The sequence below is a fragment of the Macrobrachium nipponense genome, chromosome 9 (assembly GCF_015104395.2).
Source record: "Macrobrachium nipponense isolate FS-2020 chromosome 9, ASM1510439v2, whole genome shotgun sequence".
Taxonomy (NCBI): domain Eukaryota; kingdom Metazoa; phylum Arthropoda; class Malacostraca; order Decapoda; family Palaemonidae; genus Macrobrachium; species Macrobrachium nipponense.
The window spans coordinates 45,527,761-45,546,162 of record NC_061110.1 but is presented as its reverse complement, the minus strand read 5'-3'; the positions used below and the strand labels follow the sequence as shown (position 1 = coordinate 45,546,162).

General features: G+C 36.8%; 1 protein-coding gene across 6 annotated transcripts in view; it reads left to right on the top strand.

The window, feature by feature from the left end:
• LOC135217915 (collagen alpha-1(I) chain-like) overlaps positions 1 to 18,402 on the top strand; it is a 494,010-nt gene that overhangs the window by 455,277 nt on the left and 20,331 nt on the right. For 5 of the 6 annotated variants that reach the window (XM_064253999.1, XM_064253995.1, XM_064253997.1 and 2 more), the window contains 5 exons: positions 5,216 to 5,302; positions 6,323 to 6,636; positions 8,709 to 8,853; positions 10,866 to 10,964; positions 12,796 to 13,022. In XM_064253999.1, the coding sequence (XP_064110069.1) occupies positions 6,328 to 6,636; positions 8,709 to 8,853; positions 10,866 to 10,964; positions 12,796 to 13,022 (780 nt within the window). In that variant the 5' untranslated portion in view covers positions 5,216 to 5,302; positions 6,323 to 6,327. The remainder of the gene's footprint in view (positions 1 to 5,215; positions 5,303 to 6,322; positions 6,637 to 8,708; positions 8,854 to 10,865; positions 10,965 to 12,795; positions 13,023 to 18,402) is intronic. The other variant, XM_064254000.1, reaches the window with a different exon arrangement.

Sequence of the window (18,402 nt, the reverse complement as noted above, 5' to 3'; positions counted from 1 at the left end):
TGGGCAAAGATGGCAGATGGGCACTCTGTTGAAAGCTGTATAGATAATTTGCTGATCTTATATTTATATATGTAGTGTGTGTCTGTGGTGTGTGTGTGTGCGCGCGTTATGTATGTATGCATGTATAACTGTGGATCAAATTATTATTTATGTTATACAACGCCATCTTAGTTTCAGGAGTGATAACTACCCAAGTGTTTCGATGTTATAGTTTATTAAAATACCTCTTTATACATGGTCATAACAGCATTCACGTTACATATGTTACATATGTCTTTGTATTGTTCATCGGTCTTTCATTCCTTCCAGCATTATTTTCCTTCAATTTTTCCTCTAAATCACCTCTTCATTTGTCGCCCTCCCTTTCCAATTCTTGCGATCTCTTCCCTGCCTTTCTGTTCTCCTTACAATGAATTCCTTTTCGAGAGAGAGAGAGAGAGAGAGAGAGAAGAGAGAGAAGAGAGAGAGGACAAGAGAAAGGAGAGACCCAGAGAGACAGGGGAGAAGGGAGAGAGAGAGAGAGAGAGAGAGAGAGAGAGATTGTGTATCAGACAAGCTGCTGAAGTTTATTGCGTTCTTATTTATCGTCTTCGGACACACTTTGCCGTGATTTTGGCGCCAAATGTTCTGACTTCAAAAGTTTTATTAGGATGGGCTTCTCCTTATAAGCCTGCCTCCGCTTCCTCCCGCTCTTACCCCGACCCTCAGCCCGATCCCAAAATTAACAGTTGGATAGCAAACATAAATTATTTGCTTATGAATGGTCCGAAATTTGTAACTGTATATTTCGCGGTGTTTTGGTCTTTTGTGGTGTCATTTTCCTTTTTGTTGCATCATATTTACGTCGTTGGGTGTAATGGTCAGTTTGGTCACTAGTATTTCATTAAGTAGAAGTAAAGTGCGAGACTTCTTTTGCTGCCTGCGCTTATTTCTAAGGCCAATGTGCCTTTGCCACTTTTAGTTGCTCTGCAGTGATGGAATTCTTGGAGGTATTGAAGTTGTTCCCGCGTAGTTCTGGAGTTATAGACGTTGGAAATTTGTAACTGTATATTTCGCGGTGTTTTGGTCTTTTGTGGTGTCATTTTCCTTTTTGTTGCATCATATTTACGTCGTTGGGTGTAATGGTCAGTTTGGTCACTAGTATTTCATTAAGTAGAAGTAAAGTGCGAGACTTCTTTTGCTGCCTGCGCTTATTTCTAAGGCCAATGTGCCTTTGCCACTTTTAGTTGCTCTGCAGTGATGGAATTCTTGGAGGTATTGAAGTTGTTCCCGCGTAGTTCTGGAGTTATAGACGTTGGACAGTTAATTATGGCCGAATTCATCCGTAGATTTTTAAGCAGTGGCTCTCAATCATTCATCTCTGGTAACTTTGCTAATGTTATCACAAAATCTTAACTTTATGTAGCATTTTTTCTCCAGGACACTTTCCATTTTTTTTCAAATTACTCTCGTTTTGGTTATGACTGTCTGTGATTCGGAATGAACCTGTTCAAGTCTGCATACTTTAAAAAATTTTACTTTTCCAGTCTAAATAGTGTACTATATCTACTGTTCTTTTGTGAATATTTCCAGAATTATTTTCCGTATGCTTCTTGGTTATTTTAGTTCCTAACAGCCCTTATCGTCAGTGCATCATTTTTGTCCTTAGTCTCTCTCTCTCTCTCTCTCTCTCTCCTTCCTTTCTTTCTTTCTTTCTTTTGAGGCTCTCGGCATTCTGCCATTAACATTTTCCCGCTGTGTAATCTTTTTCCTCCTCCCGTTCCCTCCAATTATCTTGCCTTTCGTTCGTAGCCTTCGTTTCCCTCCATCTCGTCTCTGAACCACCATCATCATTATTGAGTAAAGCCACAACACAAACTCTTATGCAGTGTTTGGCTAACTTTAAAAAGCAGGGGAGAGAGCGGTTGTTCCTACGCTCCCGTCTCCTCTTCCTCCAACTCCTCCTCCTCCTCTCCCTCTCCCTCTCCCTCTCCCTCGCTTCATCTTCTTTTTCCTCATCGGTCTCCTGTCCTTTTTCTTATCGGTCTCCTGTCGTGGGTGTAGATGTATGTGCCTACATACTTATCCGTCTAATCCATTGTGGGCTTTTATAAATATATAATATGTTTTAAATATTATAAATATATATATATATATATATATATATCTATATATATTATATGAATATATAATATATATATATATATATATATATATATAGATATATATATGTATATAATATACTATATATATATATTATATATATACATAAATTACTATGTTTTTCGGAACAAGGAATGGCTTCCCAATGGTCTCTTGCCCCATTCATACTTTTAACTTTTGAATCGTGGATGAATATCAGCAGGAAACTTACTCATCGTTATGTATATACTATATGTGTATCAAGGAGAGATAGCAATCGATCCTCTCGGTATTTTCTCACTTCTGTAAGATATCAGCTTGTTATTGAAACTTTGTTGTTATTAATGTTTCTGTATACAATAATTGACGTTTCTATTATGTTGAGTCATTTTGTCCATAAGTTTTAGTTTCGGCTCAATCTGTATGTGTCCCCCCCTTTTTTAATGTTGGTTGGCATTGCCTTGATGTATATTTTTAGTTGACAGCTCACCCTTACGTATACTGTTCTCAGATTCTCTGGTGGGGCTCTTTGATGTTCCGGCATGGTATTTGGCTGTTTATACCGTTCACCGATTTCTATCTTAATGCTCTTAGTAAGCTTCGACCGAACCATGTTTAATGTTTGCCCATTTTCTCCACAGCCCTAATGAGAGAGAGAGAGAGAGAGAGAGAGAGAGAGAGAGAGAGAGAGAGAGAGAGAGAGAGAGATTTTAGGCACAGCTCAGGCCAAGATGATTATCCAAGAGGATATGCAGGTTTGCCAGGCAAGTGACTCATTTCCGCTGATAAGTGAATAATTGTGGCCTAAATCCAAACCAATTTTATCTGCAGTGAGGTCACAAGTCATTTCAACTGGAAACTGGAGTCTCGAGTCAGAAATAATTTTCTATAGAAATCTGGCTTTCACAGCGTAAGCCACATGACTTGCCAACACGCACAGACATCCGGTCTATTAAAATTGATGGGCACTTTTTTCGTGCTGCAATTTTCGTGTTCTCTATTTCTCTGCATAATTTTGATGCATTAGAAAGAATAAAATTCCGTTCGCGGACTTTCTATAGTTTTGGACTTCCCTTTTTGTCGCAGCTTTAATGAGAAGTGCTTTGTGTGTGTGTGTGTGTGTGTGTGTGTGTGCTTTCGTAAGCTAGTGGTTATTCATAGTTGTTTGCAAAATTTCCAGATGGGTACTTTCAGTGAATTCGTAAGGTCCCGAATTTTGTTAAGTGTACTATTGATTATAATGCCATTGTTATAACCTAGGGCAGCGTTTGAGGGTTTTGGGATGGTAGTGGGTTTGTAGAAGCGCTTCTGGAGTGACTCGTGTCGCATTTGGATCCTTGTCACAGCTAAGATGTTGTTATTGTTCGTGGAGGCTAGCTAGGCAGTTTCGTGGCTTTACGATGTGTGCCTACCATAAGGATTTATGTCGTAATGTAAGTAATTATTATAATAGTAATAAGAAGATGAAATTTTACAAAGTACCGGAGTAACTCTGCATTTACGTCAGTTTCGTTGAAAATGTATAGATGTCTGTATTACAGTATAATGATGAAAATGGGTTTAGTGGTGTAAGTGGTTTTAATGTTTGTAAACCCTAAGCAACAGGATCTTAGCTAGAGCAGTACAAATATAGCCATGATTAATGTTTATGTTGTATTTTACACAAGAGCGAAGGAAGAAAACATATTGCACTAAAAATGGTGCCTCTGACAGTGTTGAACACATTTTGCCTTACTGAAGTTTGGCACCTCTCAGTTCTCATTATAATGGCGAGATTATTTCCTTGAGACTTTTTAGTATTTTGTAATCTGGAAATTTAAAGGAAACAGTTTCTACGTTTTATCTACAGCACCAAGGTAAAATGAAAAGGTGGTCTGGTGGAATAGGGTGAACATGTTTCTGTAAAATGTCTAAACACTGAATTTTGCTTTTGCTTTCACCGATCATATTCGGATTTCTTTCGGATTTCTTCTTCATTTCCCAGTGATTTTGTAACCAAGCTTCGTAGTATGGCTTAATAGGGCGGAGTAAGCAAGACTGCATAAAGTTTCATTGCAGAACTATTATCTAAGGCTCGCATGCTCAAATTTTTCATTGAAACGTTTTCATGAATTAAGTATTCTGCAGCAGGAGTTTTGTTATTTTGTGGCATTTGATCGTCGGCACGTTCAACAGCCAATAGAGGTTTGGATCATCCTCTTGAGATTGTGAGAAATATGACGTTCCCTCATTCGTAGAAATTGTTTTATTTGTAACTATGTTGTTTATCTCAGTTTATTACTCCCTTTATACTGTAGGTATTATTTAAAGGTTCGTGGCAGCAATTTTCTCCTGCCCTGTTACAACTGCAGCGTTTCTTGGCAGTTCATTTAGTTTATGCTCGTAAGTCGTCAGGTTGACACAAGTGACAAGTGGTGCATAGCGTTCTCTGTATAGGCATGGATTACGGAGTTAGGTGTTCAAGGTTAAAGGATGCAGATAACGCGCCTGTGGGCATAATGACAGAAAAGAGATTAAAAAGGTGAGGGAGTGTAGAGCAAATTGCCATCGAAAAGGAGAGGGGATCAAGTGCATTTCACAGGCCAAGTTCGGAGGAAACAGGTTGTAGTTGAATTAGGAACAAGCTATTTCGTTTATGCTATGGTTGCAATTATGGGTTTGGTTAGTGAGTCATGTTTATTGAAGTGGGTAAGGTTTTTAGTGATTGTGAAGGTGTTGAACCAGATAAATATGTTATGTTCCTTTTGATGTTGTAGTTTTGAAATATATTTCCATCCGCATAGATGGGGATTAAATGTATTGATATTTAACATAACTTGGCAATGTATATGTGGCTAATTTCTGTTATTCGTTCTCGTGTTCTTGTATGTTTTTTATCTTTCAAATGTTAATGGATAGTTACGACTTTGGCATGGGATAGTTTCTCTGTTAACGTCTGTATGGCAATTCGCTAGTATAATTATGCTCTTGACTTTTCGTGACAGAATTTGGCAGAAGTTCCGTTTGCGTCTAGTTCTTTTTAATCTGTACATTTTATGAATATCTGTTTTATGCCAGTCGATTTGTGAAACGCTCTTTTTTTTTTTCCTTGCAGATGCGGGTATCGGGCAGTGACAGACGAGCCGAGAGTGATACAGTACATAGAAGCGGCACGTAAAATAATTACTGTCAACATAGCTAGGTAAGAAAATGACCTCAAATGAAATTCAATTTTTTGTAGCTTTTATACCGAGTGAGTGGACTTATATTTTCTGTTGGCACTGAATGGGAAGTGAGCAAAGCTAGTTTTATTGGAGAATTGTAATTTGTAATTCTGTTTCTTTGTATGTTCAAGTAATTAGTTAATATAACTTTATCCTTGAGTACTTTAGGAATTATAAGGTTAAACACTTGATTTTTATGACGCTTTGATTCAGAGATTTTTTACATTAAATTACTTTACACATTTGTGCCTTTGGGTGTGATCAAGCGTAGGAGAAGCTGTTTTTTAATTTGTTTACTATCTTAATCTAGGATTCTGTGGGTGTTTGTTTTGTGTGTATTATGAAAATCTGAAATATTTTAGTTTTTACAGGAAAAAGAAAGTAAACGCAACCATTTTTTTTGTAATTGACTAATTTGAAAGTCCAGTTTTGCAAAGGCATGTTCAAGTTATATTTCCCCGTTACTGTATGTGTGTTGATTTATTCGGAAGATGTTTTTATTGACAGGTGCATAATTTTTTCTAGTGCATACACTAGAGTAGTAGTAGTAGTGTGTGTGTGTATGTGTGTGTGTATGTGTATGTGTGTGTGTATGTGACAGTATGCGTAAATTAAGATTTCTTTATGAAATTTGTAACCATGTTCTTGGAAATTGTATGTTTTTTCTCAAAATTTTAGTTGAACCATAAATGTAATGCACAGCAGATATGAATTTTTTTTTATATATAAAAGGCAGAGAGAGATGCTGTTTGTAGCAACAGATTTACGTACAACAAAATGACTCCTGCATATCTAAAGCTTCGTTTTTCAGAATTCATACTCATTTCCTTGTTAATGTGATGTACAAGCATTGCTTCTGTTGTAACTGAGCATGAAATATCAATTTAGGATTTTTTAACGTCATGTTTTGTTTTTGTGTGTCTTTTTCAGATTCATTTAGAGCAAGCCCACTCCGGTAGGTTGTTGAATGGAATTGTAATCAACATTATTTATTTCAGGGGGTATGCGTGGCACGGTGAAGCAGGGGGCGGGGGGTGGTGGGGTGAAGGAGGAGGGGGGCGGTACTGTCAAAACGGGGGGTGCCGGTGGACGGCGGACTAAAGCCAATCACACTCATGCCACTCCTCTCCCTACGCCCACGATTAAGCAAGAGCCGGGCACGGAAATCAAGCCAGATCCGGACGCCCCAACCGCCACGACGCCCTGTCTCAACGGGGATGACCCAGCCGCAAAGACCACACCCCCATGCCCCGCCAATAATAACAATACCACCAGTGCTAACAATAATAATAATGGTGCTGGTGGAGTGAAGGTGAGCAGGCAGTGCAATTTGCACTCTTCTCTTCTCCATACACTGCCAACTAAAGTGTATAACGACATAACCGTATTTATATATGACTTCAGTATATAATGTGCATAATAAACACACACACATGTGTGTGTGTGTATATATATATATATATATATATATATATATATATATATATATATATATATGTGTGTGTGTGTGTGTGTGTAGTAGTATATATATATATATATATATATATATATATATATATATATTATATATATATATATTGTAATGATCCTTTTCTGCCGTTACTAAAAATTAGATTCCTTTCTTACCAAACTGTTCACAACCATAAGCTAAGTCCACAATCAGTGGAATAGCTCTCAAATGATATCAAGAGTGCAAAAATTAATTCATGGGGGAAAACAAAACACCACAAAAACACTTAAATTTAATACAAAACATAAAGACAGAAGTTATTCCTGAACCTCACAGTACATATATTAATGAAAATCAATCACCCTGAAATATTTATAAAACAACACACTTACCCAATGAAGATAGTAAGGCAAAGATACATCTAAAAGAAGAAGGGGGTTCAGACAGGAGAAGGTATTTGGAAAGTAAGAATAACCTAACAATCACAAGCTAAATAACCTATCGGTGGTTTCCCTCCTCTGAAACACTGGAGCTATTGCCGTGATCTCCTTAATTACATATGAGTTTCTGTCCTCCGCAACATTGGAGTTATAACCGTGATCTTTATAAATACTTATATGCCTCTGCGTCCAGAGACAAAACTGAAGGGGCGAAGTGATGAATGTACATATGGTACTCGACCGGGCCCATAAAGCAGCGATCCTACGTCCACGAGGGTGATCCTCCAGGAAACCCAGGACATCCAAAAGAAACAAGTCAAAGATCACTTGGATATCCCAACAAATATCAGTCACCTATACCTTGGCAAAGTGAGAGCCCCTCGACATTTACTGAGCCGAGGGTGAAGCAGGATGAAGAGTAATCCTTCAAGAGTGAAAGTACGTCCAAGCAGGCGTTATGTATCAAATCCAGCAGTCACCAGGAGTAATAAGGCTCAGAGATCAACTGACTCCTTCAGTCGAAACAAACTCCGACACAGCCACGGTGACAGCACCACTCGCTCACAAATATATGGAAAGACAGAATGGTCATTAGTGACAATTACCAAACAGACAAACCACCGGGGAGGAGGAAAACAAACTAAATGGATAATAATACAATTCATATACATAACAAAAACAAGAATAATAAAATAACTAAGAATAAAATATCACAACAAAGTGACAATATATATATATATATATATATATATATATATATATATATATATATATATATTATATATTATATATGTATTATATATATGATATATATATATATATATGTAGTATATATATATTATAATTAATATATATATATATATATATTATATATTATTATTATATATATTATATATATATATATATATATAGATATTATATATATATATATTAGATATATATATATATTATATTATTATTAATATGATGTAGTTGCATGTATGTCATTGTTACTTGTGTTGATGTTGTAAGTCTGATAAATGTGATTACCTGTTGCATTTTTACTTGAGCTATTTCTTTATGTGTAAATATACATAACTTGATCACGAAATATATAAAACGTGATGCTATGTATAAATAAAGGTGATGCCACAGAAGCCTAAGTAAAGGGTTGTGTAGACCGAAAGATCGTAGCATTCTCGTCTTTCCATTTTCCTCCGTGGCATCACCTTTATAAATGTGTGTGTGTGTATAAGAACATTAATACTGTAATAACAACACAAGTAACTACAAATTTGTAAATGTTTGCCAGTAAAGTGTTTTGTGGTTTGGAGTAATGTTTTTTTATCAGCAGTGGTCAGTACGTACTGTGCTTGTACCTATGGTACAGAATCTAATATCCAATTTCCTTGGTTTAAGTAAATATGATTTTTTTTGTGTCCTATGGGCATCATTTACTTAAAGCTCTACCTGATATCTTTGAAATATTTTTTAATTTTGCCTATTTATTTGCAGGTTAAAACAGAAATAGCCAACGGGGGCCCTGAAAATGACACTAAACCAAGTACGGCTTCCACAACAACAACCACGACGACAATTACCACTACAATCACCACTACCTCGACTACTACAACCACAACTCCACCGCATAATAATGAAGGTAACAATTTTGTTATCTATTCCCAGTAGATATTACCAAGAATCTGTAGCACTTCTTCCTCTTTTGTAAAACTGGTTGCATGAAGTTGGTCTTTTATTCTGCTCCAACTCCCTTACATCTTTCCAAGTACATATAGTTTGTTAGTTTTTCACCAGCAGTGAAAGTGGAATGGGTTACAGTCCTGTTGAAAATGGATTAGGAACAGAGTGAACCTTCATACATGAGAAATTATTTTTTGAAATCATACATGTAGGATCATTTTGAAGTAAAGTGGCTGTAGCTGATTGTTTAATAATTTTGTTTATATTTTGTCATAGTAAAAAGGCTTAAATCTCAGATATCGTGGTATTTCGATAATTTTTGGATGTAGTAGCAAAAAACAAAGCCATATGGGAAAAATGAAAGGGCTGTGAGGTAGTTTTATGAGAAGTTAGGGCTTAGTGACAGTAATGGCTAGCTTTGGATATACTGTACCATAAAACAAAAGAACAGTATATGATTTTTGTATTTATGGAGGAACCCAGCTAAAATTAACGTATTAATGTCTTCAGTTTAGGTTTTATTTTGTTTCTGTGACCTTTGTTTGGTAGTAATTTATTCATGGTTTCTCTTATCTTTAGTGTAATAACTGAGGGTGAATTCCTTACTAACATTGTGAACCAATTCATTTTTTTTGTGCCGAGTTAAAATCAAACTATTTGTGTATATGAGATATGCAATTTCTCAGCACGTTTAAATAGTTCCAAAAATTGTTAAAACTTGAAAGAATATGTACATCAATTGATGAGGTTGTCCTTTTTTGGGGGAAATGGTAACTCCATTGCAGACTGAAATATAGTGCACATTATTTTGGTAAAGACTTCAATCATGATGCATTTTAAATTTATATATTTAAAATTAGTATTTTATAGTTGCCAGAATGTGTTGTATATTTAATTTTTGCTATTTTGGACATTTTGACAATGACATAAAATAATCATTCCTGTTATGGCTTAAACCATATATATTAGTGTTCTGATCAACTTCATTGCTTTACTTTTATTAATTACAGCTCTACTTTTGGCTTGAGATGTAACTTGAAAAAACTATTCATTTATTTGCTTTTGCCAGAAAACTAATAACTGGACCCTTAGAGTATCATCCCGTATAACAACGAGTAAAAACATGTATTTTTTAAGGCAATTGAAAGAGCAATGACTGAATACACAGCTGGATAGATCATGGAATTGATAGGTAGGGTTTATGACTTTTATGTTGTGGAATTAAGAGGATTTGACAAGAAGATACAGGAGATCAAGAAATGCAGAATCCCCTAATAGATAGAGCAGTGTCAAGGATAGTCTGTTGATTATTCACTTCATGGTTGCTGTCATAAATTACCTCTAATGTGTAATTTTCCTTAAAGTTTTCAGTAATGATAAAAAATATTGAGGTTCTTAATGTTTTTGTTCTGGTTTTCTGCTGTTAGTTATTGCTATTATGTAAGGCTTTAGTTGTAGGTTTTCATTCATTGTCTCATTTTCATGCAGACACCCAGATGTTTTCTACAGTATAAAAGAACAAATTCAACCTTTTATTACTTAAAGGACAAGCAACTGGTAAAAATGACTGATCTTTATTTTCTGTAAAGTAAGCTTACTTGATAGTGTATAGAATTTTTGTATTGAGACTGGTAATCTAAATATGGTATGAAGGAACATTATTTATGTTTATCTCATAAGTTCTTTTTCTTTTAATGTGGGTTCTTAACATATAGCAAAGCAAAATGCATAGTCAGTTTAATCTCTAGGCTAGGTTTGGGTATGAGTTTGACCATTTGTCATATTTTGTTCAGTGAAGGTGCTTAAAACCTTATAGTATTTTATGAAATATGTTTGTACAAGGGCCAGTCAGTCATCTGAGTGTGACTAAATTTTTGTTAAGTATTGAGAGAGGCTTTCTGTTAGCACCTTGGAATTGGGTTTATACCATTTCAAAGTTGATGTCTTGGTGAGCAAGGGTGGTGTTGACAGGTTGTAATATGGGTGACGGTGACGGGTCAAAGATGGCTGGTGTCTGCACGGGAGTACCCAGTATGGACGGGGCATCGATACCCCAGCTGCAGTCAGCAGGTAGGAAGAAAAGCGTGTGTGGAGAAAGATTCATTTTGCTATATGGGTTTAACTTACTATGAACATTTCACTCATTGTTAAATGTAGTTGGCCTGTTTACCCAGGGATGTAATAGCAGTTTTCAGTTCTAGTATGCTCTGTCAATTTATAGACTGACTGACATCATTAACACTAGTATATAATTAACACTGTTTTATATGATAACTAAGCACTGTACTGTAATTTATATGCAGTATATACTGTAATTCTGTTTAATGTGAGTATTCTTATTTTGGCTCTCTGAATGTGATCTACATTTCTATTTAAAAGTTTGCTCTAAAAATTTTGTACTTAATTGACATGATTAAGCAGACCCCACTAAATATTTTCAGCGAACATTCGGTAATACTATATTGTGTACTCGTCTATTCAGCTAAGGGTAAACTGGTATAGGAGGTGTATGTATTGATAATAAAATTCAGTACCCATAATGCTTGGAATCATATATTTTATAGCCAAAGAAAGATAGATCAACTTAGAATAAACATTATTACTCAAAATGAACAGTTATGGTATGGAATGAGACCCAGTGGTGGCCTTTAGTTAGCAAAGCAGATTTCAATAGGATAGAATGCCCTTGTATGAGAGACTTTGATGACAGTATCAAAGAAGACAAAAAATTTGTTCTTAAGAACAGTCCGGGATCTTCATTATGTAAAAGCAGCTTTCATTGCATTTGCATAGAATATATATTGAGCATGCATTTTATGACATTGATAAGTCTAATGTTCTTGTCATGTTGGGATTGATTTTGTTACAAGTACTTAAATTTTCAGATTTACCCAATAGGTAATAAAACTGTCAGCCCTAAGAGCTTAGCCTGATATGAAAATCACTAAAATTGTCTGTTGGTGCAGTCAGACAAGGGGGCTTTATCTTCAATGACATTATAGTATGTTGTATCAAGGCACTTGTAACATAGTTTTATTGGATGTGATATTAATTGAATCACTGTGCATTAATTAGTAGATTTGTTGTTTTTCCAAAGCCTGGACTTCGTATGCGATACAGTTTTACCTAGCATTACTACTACAGTATATTTGAGATAACCAGTTAAATGGTTAAATTTACAAGAGTAGGAATCACGTGACTTCTATTCATTTGGCTTCTTTCAAAGATGGACTGGTATGATTTGAATGCAACCATCTTTACAATTTCAGGAGCTTTTAATACAATTGCTGGTAAAACTATTCAACCTGTAAGAAAAACCATGTTTTTATGACATATTTTATATGGATAGACTACTGGAAGATTGTAGGAGAATAATTTTTTACCATTTATTTCATAGCTTTAATCTGATCAAAGTTGGGTTTGTAATTGATTTGGATACAGAGTATATGTAGATCCAGAAGATAAAGTAATTAGCCCACCAAGCTAAAAATCTTAACTCTGCCAAGACTGGCCTTAATGCACTCAAAATGCTAATATTTTTTAGGAAATAGTTTAATACAGTTTTAGAATTCTGGCCATTTGTAACAGTATTGCTATTGGAGGTTTTTTTATGTCTTTGCTTGTACTGTTTCTTCCTCTTTCTCTGTTCTGCTGATTGATTATAGACCATTTATAATTTAGCATTGACTTAAGCATGGCTCTTTGAAGGAAACTTGTAGACTAAAATTGTATATATGCAGGCATCCAAGTTTCTTTTTTTGCATTATTAAAATGTCCTTAGAATTTTACATATTTTTAATGTTTGAAACCAGTAATTTACATTGTGAATATATCTTAATATATTGGTATGTGTTCAGAATTAGTATAGTTTCTATCTTTAGCTAACTTGTCATTTTTGCAGAGGGTGATAGGAGTACGTACGGGCCAGGAATGGGCTCCATGGGGATGAAGGGAGGTGCTGGAGCTGGTGTAGCCACCAGCGATGCACAGTACATGCAGCAGCAAAGTCAGATCTTTGTGTTTACCACTCACTTAGCAAACAAGGCTGCAGAGGCTATTATTCAGGGAACCTATAGCACCATAATAGGTTTTCACTGCGACCAACCAGGCACCAAGAAACTATTAGAGGTAAGATTTGTATTTTGCAGTATAAATCATGGTCAAATATGAATGTTTTTTTATTTTCTACTTCTGCCAATGAAGTTGAATGGGGATTATGTTAGCACCAATGTTTGTCTGTCTGTAAGGACACTCTTGTTTATATACTATACAGAATGGTTCTAGTATTTAATTACTGTCTATTTTGTTTATATACTATACAGAATGGTTATATACTATACAGAATGGTTCTATTTAATTACTGTCTATTAGTACAAATAAGTTTTAATTGTTATAGACTGTGTTGTGTTATAGTTCAGTATTTAACGATAATTCTGTAATGTATTATTTAAGGTGTAAATCAGGTATAATCGAGTTCTAATTGGGGAAGATTTTTTCAGTATAATGACCTTGGAATATGTGCTTATCATTTTGTTACAAAAATACTTTTGAGTATGAACTCCTAGTAATGTGTATTATACATTCTCTTGATTTCATCACAACCCCATCAAACATATTGCTTAATGTGTGTCTGTTTGCGGATCACACTTTGGTCAGTCATAGAAAAGATGATGATCTGATTACTTCTGTGTTGTCTGGATCCTTTGGTATGTGTAATCTAACTACCTCTATTTTTGTGAACCTGCAGTGCTGTATACAGCTCTGTGCACTGTTTCCCAGATGTTCAGTTTACAGCATGATTGCCTCTACCAGTGAGTTATTAAAATCTTATCACACTGAGAATATAGGTCTTTTAATTGTTTTCGTCATTTCATTTGATGTTCTTAGTGCTGAATGCATAATTTCACACATTTTCATTGTATGAAATTGTTGGTTGGTGAAGGTTATATTACTTGCTTTTGTCTTTTTATTTCTTTTATTTTTACCTTACACTATATTTCCTGGACTTATTCCTTGCATTAACAATGGTTTTCATAGAATTTTTTGTTTTGCTTCAATTGTAATTTACTTCTAGTATATGCTTGTATTAAATTAGTGCACCAGATATATAATTTGCTGCCCATTCTTGTAGCAAATTTATGTATTCTCTTTTTTTTCTCCCTGATTTAATTCATGAATCCCATTACTAATCACTTGTCTGTGTAACAATGTTTTGTTATGCAACTTTTCCTATGCTCTGGATTAGTGTGTCTATTTTGCTCATGTTATTTTTATGCTTTGATAATGAAAAAATTTTGTGCTTTCACTGTGCCTTCACTATGTATCAGCAAATTTGTCAAGGGCTCCTAAGTAAGGACTAGAACATACTTATTTATGTTCTTTGACAAAAACCCTCAGCTCAGCAGCAGCTGTTGTAGCCAGGTGTGTATGCTACTTTTTAAGTGTGAAAATGCCCAAAAGATCTTGCCCAACTTGTAATTTCACTATACAGGCAGTCCCCGGGTTATGACGGGTTCGGCTTACGATGTTCCGAGGTTAAGGCGGTTTTCAATTATATTCATCAGAAATTATTTCCAGGGTTGCGACGCATGTTCCAGGGTTACGTCACCTACAACGCTGATCTGGCAAAAGAAATATGACACCAAAAATACAAAATAATAAAAATTTGAAGGTTTTTTTATTGAAAAATGCAATAAGAATGCAGTTTACATAGTTTTTAATGCACCCAAAGCATTAAAAGTAAGGTTTTCTCAGGATTTTTGATGATGTTCCGGCTTACGACGATTTTCTGTTTACGACGTGTCTCAAGAACAGAACCCGTCGTAACCCGGGGACTGCCTGTATGTAGAGGAAGATGTAAAAGTCAAGATTTTCAGGAGTGCTGCTATTGATGTGTTTACTCTGGAATCTTCAAGCTCCAAGTCGGTAATGGCGTAATCATCACTCATTATGTGGTGAAATGCTGGTCCACAGATGATGTCTCTATTCTTGCCTGCTGACTGGACCACTACCACTGACCAGCCTGTTGTCCATCATGCCCACTCCTCAGTCACTTTGCATGCTGACCAGCCAACTCCTTTCTTGCTATACTTGGTGATTGGCATAATTTGACAGCTCCTCAACCTGTTGCCTGTTTAAAGGATTCTTTTATGATAATGATTTTTTTAACATAACTGATAAATGGTAGCCATGATTATCCCCAATATGCTTCTTCCTGCAATGACCCATTTCCAGTAAACAGGACTCAAGAAATAACTACTATACTGGTGGCAGATGAATTACTGAATGACTTCCTCAGATGTTGCCACGTTTGTTCCTGTAGTTATGCTGTTGCTGCAATTAGCTTCAAGGTTCAGTGATGGACAGCAATTCCTCATCAGAACTATTTATCCTGCCAACAGATTCCCAGCTAAAGAGAAGTAGTCGACACCATCCTTTTTTCGGGGATGATCTTAATCCTTTGTGAAAAAACTATTTTTGGTTCCTGTTTCTCTTCCACTTTCTGCCAACAACAAATTGTTACTAGCAGCTGCACCATTTTCATCTAGGAGGAAGAAGAGAAGGAAATAGGAACTACTTTAGATTAGTTTTGCACGTGTGACCCAGTGGAGAAAGCCAACTAATCTCTGAACCTCTACTTTGAGGACTGTAGCTTCCCTTAAGGTGTCAGATACCCTGAAGATTCTCACCATGTTGAAGACATTCTTGACTCTAGCCGAGAAGCTGTGTTTCAAGTCACTTAAGGACTGTATTGTGTTCTGTGAGTTACAGAGCAGTAATTTATGTTATCAGCAGTGCATCAACTTCCTCTGGATAGCAGTCAGTCATTAGCAGAAGAACCCATTATCCAAGAATACCCTCCAAGGAAGTGTGACTAGCAGAGGACATGGTGCATATCCTGAGTAGATATTAATTTATTCCCAATAAGCCAACTCGAGCAAAGTGGCAGAGATTGCCCATTGATCTCTGGAAGTTGGACAGCTTATGGCAAAGTCTCCTGGTAAAGGGTATAGAAGGAATAAAGAGGAGTACTCATCTTGTCTCAAAATTATAGATTGTGATAGGAGCCTGGTTCAGGCTGTCAGTTGGTTATAGACTTCCCTACCTGGAAGCTATTCCTCCACTCTTGTTACACCAAGTAAATTTTGTTTTGTACAGTGGAATGTATTTCTGCTGATTAAAAATTCATTTCTCGATAAAATGTGGTTTGGATCCCACAATAAGCTGTAGGTCCTGTTGCTAAGTAACTAATTGGTTCCTAGCCACATAAATAAAAATCTAATCCTTCAGGCCAGCCCTAGGAGAGCTGTTAATCAGCTCAGTGGTCTGGTTAAACTGATATACTTAATTACTGGTTTGTACAGCTGCAGTTGTGATAGATTCTAAGGTTTTGACTATGAGATTAGGTCAGTGGTTCAGGGATGCTGACCATCGCTCACACCCCATTGAACAAGTGTGTAGTTTTTGGCGGCCCTGGACCTCATTCATGCACATTTCCATATCTCATTTACCCAGTATTGAGGAAATACCTTTGCTTCATTTGGGATTGAAAGATTTTCCTGCTTTGATTAGTATTTTGGTGTGGCAACTGTGGTAGCAGTATTACCTGAACCTGGCTACCATTGTCTGCAAGGTTGCATTAGGTTCAAATTTACATTAATTGGTGGAAATCAGGCCTGGTGCCTTGGATGAGAGTTACATAACTGTGTATGAAATGGAAGCAAGTAAAATCAAAATCCTCAGGCCAAGTCAAGGTAAACCAAAATCATGCACTTTGTGGCACTGAGAAAATAAGCTGGTACAGTAGACCCTTGACTCACGAACGCATTGACCCACGTACAACTCGATCCCCGACCAAAATTATAGGTAAAATTTCACCCTTGACCTACGAACTAACTTTGAGATACGAACAAAAAAAAATGCGGAAAATAAAATTCTGTTTGGGTCATGAACTAATTTTGAGACATGAACATTTGAAAAATGCTGGAAATTTCTGGAAAATAACAATTCACTTTGTTTCACAAAACTAATTTTTACACACAAACATTTGAAAAATGCGCGAAATCGCCCAGCACACGTGAGAAGCGTTTGAGTTGCCATGGGAACAGCCATCCTCCAGCCGCCCACGCACGGCGTCACCCACGCATCGCTCTTTGTCTCATCTCATTGTGTACAAGACGTTCGTCAATTCGCTTAGCATTTTTTGCGCTAAAACTTGTGATTTCTTCATAATGGGGGGCCCTAAGAAAGTGAAGAGTGGTGGTGAAAGTAAGAAAGTGAAGAGTGATGGTGAGAGAAGAGGGTGCAGAGGAAGATAACCATTGAAATAAAGAAAGCAATTAAATTAGAAATAAAAAAGTTTGAACGGTGGATGTTTCGCCAGTGACCGATATCGCCAAAGGAGGTTACAAGATGGCCAAGTCCGACAATTTCGACAAATTTTGAAAAAACAAGGATGCCCATTAAAGAAAGCAGAAATGTTGCGCAAGGGGAGTGGGGAAACAGTACTAACCAAAAGAGTGAGATCGCCAAACCCTCGAAGGAGGGCCAGAAAAAAATAATTTTTGAAGTGGCGGGTACCATGAGAAAACAGAATGGCAGGTGATAGTGTAAACCGAGCCGATCATCTGCGAGGAAAGCTCGGCAAAGTGTATCAGAGGTTTGGCTGAAAAGGAAACTCCTTCTACTAGTGGCCACGCCAGATGGATTTTAAAGGCTAGTTAAAGGGTTTGGTTTGATAAACTTTCAAGAAAAGAACTGGGAATTCACTCTGTAATTAGGCATGGTAGAGGCTGCGTAGCGCAGACAAGGCTGCTGCTGAGGCCATTCGTGACTGAGTTTTGGCCGAGGTTCGTGGGAGGCCGAAGGGATACGTCGCTTCAACAGATTTTCAAAGTTGTTGAATGAAACGGGCCTTCTTCTGGAAAGGGAAGATGCCCAACAGGACATTTTATCCCCAACCCAACAAGGAAGAAGGCGCTCCCAGGCCAACAAGCCAATGAAGGATAGGCTTAACGCTTTTGTTATGCTCCAAACGGCCAAGGGGTGGCGAACTTGAAAACTAAAGCCGCTACTTGTTCTCCCATTCAATTTCAATAAACCCGCGTGCCCTTTAAGCAGCACAAGCGTAAATAAGGCCAGACTGCCTGTAATGTGGAGGGCCAATACAAAAGCATGGGTGGAACAGCGGGAACTTGTTTTTATGGAGTGGATTGCATGAAGTGTTTGCGCCGACGTAGAGTCAGTAACCTAACAGAGAACAAGCTACCCCTGCGGTGCCTTTCTGAATCATGGATAATTGCACCCGGCACACCCTTCGTAACTTGGCTGACTGCCAGTGAAGAACAAACATGACTTCATTTCAGTTCCAAGTTCCTTCCACCCAACACGACCTCTGTATTCTCCAGCCCAATGGACCAAACCAAAGTCATTAGCAATTTTTTTAAGAAGAAATTATATAACGAAAGGCGCTCGCTTCTGCCAGATGCTTCCGTGTAACTGAAGAGAC